Source organism: Drosophila mojavensis, unplaced genomic scaffold, assembly GCF_018153725.1.
Source record: "Drosophila mojavensis isolate 15081-1352.22 unplaced genomic scaffold, ASM1815372v1 contig_80, whole genome shotgun sequence".
Classification (NCBI taxonomy): Eukaryota; Metazoa; Arthropoda; class Insecta; order Diptera; family Drosophilidae; genus Drosophila; species Drosophila mojavensis.
This window is the reverse complement of record NW_025318906.1, coordinates 1,724,059-1,732,349: the sequence shown is the minus strand read 5'-3', so window position 1 is coordinate 1,732,349 and position 8,291 is coordinate 1,724,059. Positions and strand designations below refer to the sequence as shown.

Below are 8,291 nucleotides of genomic sequence, written 5' to 3'. Positions count from 1 at the left end.
GTTTGAAGCAGTGACTGGTGCAGAGATTGGAACAGAGAATGAAAGAGGGGGTCGGAGGCAAGCTGAAGGAGAGCTAAAAGCAATGACTTAGTTAGAGACTAGGAGAGAGGCTGAAGTAGAAGGGGCTGAATGGGAGTTCGAGATGGGTAGGGGAATGCGGAGGAGGAGGAGCTGTAGCATCTGCTAGGATAGAGACTAAGAGAGGGAAAGCTGAAGCAAAAGCCGAGACAAGCAGAAGCTGAGGAAGAGACTGCAGCAGATTGTAGCAGAATCAATATCAGAGGCTGGGACAGAGGGAGGAGGGAGGAGGGACCAGGATGGACTGCCATAGAAGTTCGCAAGGAGAGAGGAGGCAGAGATAGAGCTAGAGGAGATGCAGAAGGAGCGATCAGGATAGGAAGGACGGAGAGACTGGAGCTCGCGCTGCAGACTGACGCCGTAGGGGAGGAAGGACTGAGGGAGGGAGGGAGGTAGACAGAATCCACTGTAAAGATAGAGGCTCGAGCAGAGGCAAATCCAACAAGCAACTTTCTACAGTCGCAGCAGCAACACGAGGAACAGCAGCTACAAAACGAGTAGCAAAGTTGCCTGCCAAAGGTAAATCGAAGCCAGAGATTAATAGCGATAAGCTATTGATTAGCCAGGCAGCCACTGCCATTAAACGGAGAGAGGCCGAAAGGGAGTGGAGGCAGATGGGAAGAGAAAGAGAGAGGGAGAGGGAGAGAGAGAGTAAGTTAAATTGTAGACGATCCACTCTAGATGTTATCAGCGACAGGTGCTTCGGGGGCTGGAGGCTGGGTTAGGTGTTACATGCATGCGATCTAGAGATAATTCAAGCGAATCTTCATAGCCGGATGCCTAAAGATCGAGTGTGAGAGCGAGTGAGAGCGAGTGAGAGAGAGGAACGGGCAGAGGAGTAGGGGTAGCTAGAGCTGGATCGAAAATTAAGCGCACGCTGGCAATTTGCATAAAAGCAGTTTAATGTTTAAATGTTTTATTGAATCGACGCTCGATTACAAGCTGCACGAGGGCAGCCGCAGGGGGGAGGGGCTGTTGCTGCCGTTTCTAATTTGCATTGCAAATGCAGCAGTCGAGGATTGCAGCGCAGAGTTTCGGGCTATCTGCAACGATCCATCGGCCTGCCTCGCCGCGGCGTCTGCAATTTGACTAAACTATCTGACCGCATATGAGAGGCCCATTTGTAAGGCGAACGGGTTTTCCTTTTTATATTTTTAATTATAACTGCTGCACGGAAATGCGGCTCAAATAAATTAAAAGAAAAGCACAGTTAGCTGACGAAGTGAGGCTGATGAAATACCCTGTGAAGATCAAATTCGAGATGCTTAACAGATGATTCAATAAAAGCGCTTCTATTGCTTCTTATAGACTCATAGAGTCATATAGTCATATAGGTTCATAGACTCATAGACTCATGGACTCATAGACTCACAGACTCCTAGACTCATCGATTCATAGATTTATAGATAGACTCTAAGACTCATAGACTCACAGACTCATAGAGTTATAGATAGATAGAGTCATATACTATTAGACTCATAGACTCATATACTCATAGACTCATAGAGTCATAGACTCATAGACTCATAGACTCATAGACTCATAGACTCATAGATTCATAGACTCATAGACTCATAGACTCATAGTCTTATAGACTCATAGACTCATAGACTCATAGACTCATAGACTCATAGACTCATAGACTCATAGACTCATAGACTCATAGACTCATAGACTCATGTACTCATAGACTGAGACTCATAGATAGATAGAGTCATAGAGTCATAGACACATAGACTTATAGATAGATAGAGTCATATACTATAGACTCATAGACTCACAGACTCATAGTGTCATAGATAGATAGAGTCATAGACTCATAAACTCATAGAATTATAGATAAATAGACTCATAGATATACTTCTGGATAGATAGATAGACTCATAAACTCATAAACTCATAGACTCATAGACTCATAGACTCATACACTCATAGACTGAGACTCATAGATAGATAGAGTCATAGAGTCATAGACTCATACACTGATAGACTCAAGTGAAGCTACCCTTTGCTAGTTTATACAGGTAGAAAAACTCTAGATCGATAGCTTATCAAGTTAGCGGCTAGTTACGTGACTAAAAGGATGCCTCCAAAAGCGTTGGCCAACAGCTTCCAAGCATCAAAGCTAGACAGTCGGCACGTTGCACGTTGCGCGTTGCACGTAGCACGTTGCACGTTGATCAGTTGTCAATCAAATGGGACGCAGATGCTTCACACTCGATCGTCTGAGATCTGGCTGCAACTATCATCATTAGTCGACATACAGACACGTCGCTGGCCAGCTCCAACTGGATGGATCGATGGATGGATGTGATGTCTGGCTGGCCTGGCCTGGCTGGCTGGCTGGCTGGCTGGCTGGAGCTGCCCTAATTGCTGGAATGGCAGCTGCCGATCTGGCTATGGCCAAGGCTTTATCCAACTGCGCGCCCCAACTGGTTGATTCGGCCATGCGGTGGGTCCACTCTCTCAAAAAATATCAGCACGGACAGACATTCACTTCTTTCCAATTCTTTTGACATGGCCCTGCTGTGCGTAGCTGAAAACTGATCTGTCGATTGCAAATATTTGCATTTTATTTCTATATACATATATATGTTTTTTATTTTTTATTTGTATTGCGTATGACTGTGCAGGAAATCATAAATTTAAATCGACAAAAATAAAGTGTTTAAAAATAACAAAATAAATCCGGATTCCTATTGACTTATAGAATATAAAATATCTATTGATAAAAATAAATATGTTTTCTTTTTTTTTTTGTTGTATCTAAGCAATAAATAAATTTATTTAGTAATATTCAAAGTGATTTAAAATCATATCCAACTTAAAATAAATAATATATGCATATGTATATATACTTAAATTTATTGATTAAAATATACAATTTATTTAGCAATATTTAAAGTGATTTTAAATCAAATTTAACTTAAAATAAATAATATATGCATATGTATATATACTTAAATTTATTGATTAAAATATACAATTTATTTAGCAATATTTAAAGTGATTTAAAATCAAATTTAACTTAAAATAAATAATATATGCATATGTATACACATATATTTAAATTTGTTGTATTTGATTATCTGATAGAGAATTTGGATCACAGAAAAAAATAAGTTTAAAATTTAAAATAGTGAAATCAAATTTAATTTGTATGTCTTCTTTTTAGAGTACCCGGTATGTCTTATTAATGATGCTACATATATATCTATATATATTTATTTATATTTATATATATTCTTATTTTTATATAGATTTATATATAACACATATATTTGTATAACATATAGAATAACTTAAATATAAATAATAACTAAATGTACATACATATTTATATACATATATATAGATCAATATCAAGCAATTATTTTCATAGCTAACGCATTATGGTCCGCTCACATTTGGCATTCGATTTTGCTATCGCACAAGAGAGCTACATGATCGCTACAATTAGCACAACATGCAACAAGTGAGGCACTGCAGCAGCGAGGCACTGAAGGTGAGGAACTGGAGGCCCAGCTGTAAGAGTCTGGCATGGCAGATGCTCGTGGTGATAGCGGAGATTTACCAAAACGGGCAACTCTAACAAATGGGCTGGCAGTTAATGTACAACCACGTTTCACCCAAAATTGGCGTGCAGCGTAAAAATGAGACAACGTGTTCTACACAGCCAAAGAGCTGCAAGAGCTGCAAGAGCTGCAAGAGCTGCAAGAGCTGCTAGAGCTGCTAGAGCGCTCTGCCCCCACACTCCTACTCGACTCCAACTACCATGCGAGATCCGACTACAACTCTCGCTCAATCTCACGCGACACGCTCATAATTCATAAACTTGGCCATCGCATGAGCTCCGCTGCAGCTGGAAGCTAATGCAGATGCTGATGCTAATGCAAGCACACACATATAAATATATACACATACATATCTGTGTATATGTATCGACTCTAACTTCGCCATTGGCCATCAACACCCAGCTCCAAATGGGGCTCGTGTGTGGCCATTGACACACGAGGCGCTGCTGCACAGCTGGATGCGACGTCGTCCACCCAAAACGCAACTATTTAGCTATAGATATACGTATGTATGTATGTCTGTATGTGTGTATGTGTATGTATGCAGGTGTGCGGTGTGCGGTGTGTGCGCAGGTGTGTCGACAATTCCTGGGAATGGAAACGGCATAACTAGAGATGGCAGCGTGACAACTAAATTAAGGCTGATTGGAGCACAGAGGCCTGAATGATCTCATTGGAGGATTCCCTTAAAGAGAGCTTAGAAGCATTGGCAGTAGTTCCAGGAAAAGAGAGTTTATATAGTTGATTGCATGTTGGCTTCATATCTTTTCACCCTCACTTGCTCCTCGATTTTGGTCTCTATATGCATTAGGTCCTCTTCGCCTCATTTTGCCTTGCTCAAAGTCATATTTCTCATTCCTCACTCTACCACTTTCTCTCTCTTACTTTCCCATGCATTATCTCTATTTGCCTCCCTCTCACTCACACACACTCTCTCTCTCTCTCTCTCTCTGTCTCTCTCTCTCTCACAGTTTTCTATATGCCTTCCTCTCACTCTCACTCTTTCTCTCTCTCTCTCACAGTCCCTTGCTCTCTTACTATTTGCCTCCCACTCCTGCTATCTTTCTATCACTCTATATCTCTCATATCTCTTTATACATATTCTCTTGTGACTTAACTCTCATATCTCTCTATACATATTCTCATTTGTATTTCCTTTCCCTACCCTCTCCAAAGCTGACTCTCATTCTGTCCAAGGAATCTCTCAACTCTCTCTGTCTAACTTCTCTCCCTTTTCCCACACCCATGGAAAGCAACACTCCTTCAATTGGTTCGTTGATGCAGTTAATTTATTGCTTTTCGTATTTAGATTTAGCTAAGGCTAAAGCACTAAGACATCGTCCGATTTACGTTTCGATTTACACACACACAGTTTGTTTGTTTTTTTTCTCACACTTTACAACTTAAACGCTAGTAGCAGGGGGAGGGTGTTTGTAGTGTTAGTAGTTAGTACAATGAATTCTGTTTTAGGTTTAGGTTTAGTTTTAGTTTCTGTTTCTCTCTTTTTACTTAAGTCTATAAGTATTATGCATAGATATTATCAATTAGATCCAAACTGGTCGCTGCTATGAGCGAATGTTGCCCAAAAGCGGCGTCCGCTCGGCCGCCTTGGAGGTAATCACGGTGTGGCCCGCCGATCCGGTGGGCGGCTGTGTCGGTGCCTGTGGGCGTGGCCCCCTTGAGCTTGGACCGGGTCGCTCGTCAGCCTCCTCGATGCGCGATTGCCGGGACAAGCGCTTCTGCTGACTCAGCTCGTGCAAGTAGAGAGCACTAAGGCACATATCCGCAACGGTGACGCCAATCGGATTCTTGGCGAGGCGTGGCTCCACGCCGTATAGGCTGTAGAGCAGGGTATCCGTTGGTCCCTCGAGGCGTCCTTCAGCCTTGCTAAGACGCAGTCTTCGCATGCTGTCCCCTGGACCCATGCTCATGCTGCTCAATGGCTCGCCCAGATTTTGCTGCAGCATCTGGCGGAAGTCGGATGCAGCCGCTGCTCCGGCTCCAACTCCAAGTCCAGCTGGAGGATTGTTAAAGCTAGCACGGCCAGCGTTCATTGACTGCGAGAGCTGCAGCTGCTCGGGACTCACATCGGCAGCCAACACAGAGTTGGCTATGGAGGAGTACGCCTCGCCAATGTTGCCAAATGAGATCAGGCTGTGCATCAGCGGATTATCACGTGCCGCTGTCTGTGGCGATGTCTTCGCCTGGACCAGCTCATCGATGGCATGCTCTCGAATGCCCTTGATAAACTTGGAGGCCTCCTTTGGCATCTGCCATTCTGGATTGTTCAGAGTGAAGCGCACCAGCGACATTTCCGTCTTGCCGCCAGCCAAACTCTGCTGCTGCTGCTGCTGCTGATGCAGTGGATCATTGTTGAGACCAGGTAGATCCAACAAATGGCTATTGTTGATCTGCCAATCGGGATTGCCATGCTTGCGCACGTCCATCTGGGCAAAAGAGCAAACGTTGCCAACGCCACGCACAGAAACTGAAAATGGAAAAGTTTTAGTTATATATGGTGATATATAGAGCAGAAAGAAAGATGAGCCAACTCACCTGTGAAGCTGCGAAAGAACTTAACAATCTCCATGGCCTTGGGTCGAAAGACAAAGATGAGCACAAATGGCGTCACGAATGGACTGAAGATCTCGCTGAGCAGATAGCCCGCCTTGAACTGGAAGAAGTTGCTGAACTCGCTCCGCACGTGGGCAGTGTGGGCCTGCTGCTTCCATTCGGTGGGCAAGTAGTGAACGTGGGCTAGGATGGCGGTCATCAGCTGCTCGGGGCACCAGATGAGGTTCTCATCGGGTATGAAGGTGCGGCATAGCACGCCGACAACGGTCAAGGCAGCGATAATACTGAGCACATGCTCCACCTGGAAGACATGCTCGTCGTAGATGCCCAGGGCGAGTATCAGGATCAGCAAGCCTCCGCTTATGAAGAGGCCGTTACGGGCTATCACAGCAGCCAGAGGCGAGGAGAAGGAGCTCAAATAGCGATCGGCGTACTCGTAGGCGCGATTCAGGCGTGCATCCAGCTCATGGTCCAGCTCATTGAAGTGACGCAAGTAGAGGCGTCCGTAGTTCGACCAGGTGCGCACACCTAAGGCACTGGGCTCCTTGCGCAAGATGTTCGCATACGAGAAGCTGAAGTAGATCAGCTGCCAGAGGAATATGACGGGAGCCAGCAGCAGGTTAACTAGTGCCACGCCCAATATCAGCTTCGACAGCCTTTGGGCCAATTCCGTTTGATTGCTGCGCACGGCGAACTCATCGCGCAGCTGCCAATTGTTCTGGAACGGAGAACCAGGTCCGCGGAAGAGTATGAAATCGATGTTGAAGAGCATGCCGCGAGAGAGCGAGACGACCTCGCCAATCAATGGCAGCTGGAAGCGGACAGGCAGCAGCTGCTTGTTCATGAGAGCCACCAAATAGTTCTTGAAGCGCAGAATGCGATGGTAAATGTCCAGCTCCGTGAGCAGCTCCTTGTCGATGCACATGTGCTGCTCGGCTTGCACCTTGCGCGTGCGCTGCTGCACGTCGTGCCAGGTGATGTTATCCAAGTCGCTGTCCTCGATGCCCAGGGCAGTGTTGTAGAATCTCTTGATATCAGCGTATTGGGTTATGTGATAGATCGTCTTGAGCAGCCGTATGCCCAGGTATATGGCAGCCAGGAATATAGTCAGATAGGTGAAGAACCCAAATTTGGACACACATTCACCCGTCGATATAAAGACGTCGCTCAGCATCGTTTTAGTTCGATTAGGCTCGGGCAAACTATTGCCAAAGAGCACATCGTACTTTATGCAGTGCGTCGAAAAGGTAAACAGCCAAATGACGAACCCGAGCTCCAGCACCTGAAACACCTCGTCCAGTACAATAACACGAAATCCATGCTTTTGTTGATAGTTGTACATGCGGGAGAAAAAGGAATCGAGATCTTCGATGTGATTCCAGCGTTGCGATTCTTTTCCAGTTTCGGGAACGATATGTATCATAATTCCACTATTGTGTGACATATCCTCGTGCTCGTGGTCGTGTTCCTGGTCTCCATCTTCTTCGTCATCCGCGTGTTCGCCTAAATGCGCAGCAGCTGTAAATGTTTTTGCGTCGTCCAAATTTGTTTTTATGTTCGCTGCTGTTGTTGTTGTTGTTTGAAATGGATTTGCGTGCTCCTCAGCCAAGGAGCGATAATTAATGTTTGGGCTAGCCATGACGCACACCTCACAGCGCCCAAGGTCAATTGTATATTTTCCTATGTATATATATTTATATCACTGTGCTATCTATCTAGTATAGTTTAAATGAATAATTCGTCTTCTTTGTTGTTGAATTTGGCTACTGTTCGCATAATGCGTTGCGTATAAAAGTACTAATGAAATGCCCAAAATAGAATTAATTGGTCACACTCGACATATAACAGCTGGTCACTCAATTTGCAGAACACCTGATGCGTTTTTGCAAAAAATGCCTACTTTTAGATGTCGAAATAAATTTAATACCATTTGTATGCGCTAAAAAGTATGCAACTCTATTCAAGTGTGGAGTGAGTGGAGCAGAAATGTTATTTATCAGACTGTTGAGTCAATTACAGCACTGTTAGATGCCTTGGCAATTGCTGACTATCGTTGGTCGTCCA

At 44.5% G+C, this 8,291-nt stretch overlaps 1 protein-coding gene across 1 annotated transcript; it reads right to left on the bottom strand.

The window, feature by feature from the left end:
* Nucleotides 1-4,920: 4,920 nt before the first annotated feature.
* LOC6578396 (autophagy-related protein 9A) lies at nucleotides 4,921-8,030 on the bottom strand. Its single transcript, XM_002004272.4, has 2 exons — nucleotides 6,210-8,030; nucleotides 4,921-6,141 (listed from the first exon to the last, which is right to left on the bottom strand). The coding sequence occupies exons 1-2, from the start codon at nucleotides 7,864-7,866 to the stop codon at nucleotides 5,219-5,221; spliced, it is 2,580 nt and encodes an 859-aa protein (XP_002004308.3). The 5' UTR covers nucleotides 7,867-8,030; the 3' UTR covers nucleotides 4,921-5,218.
* Nucleotides 8,031-8,291: the final 261 nt, after the last annotated feature.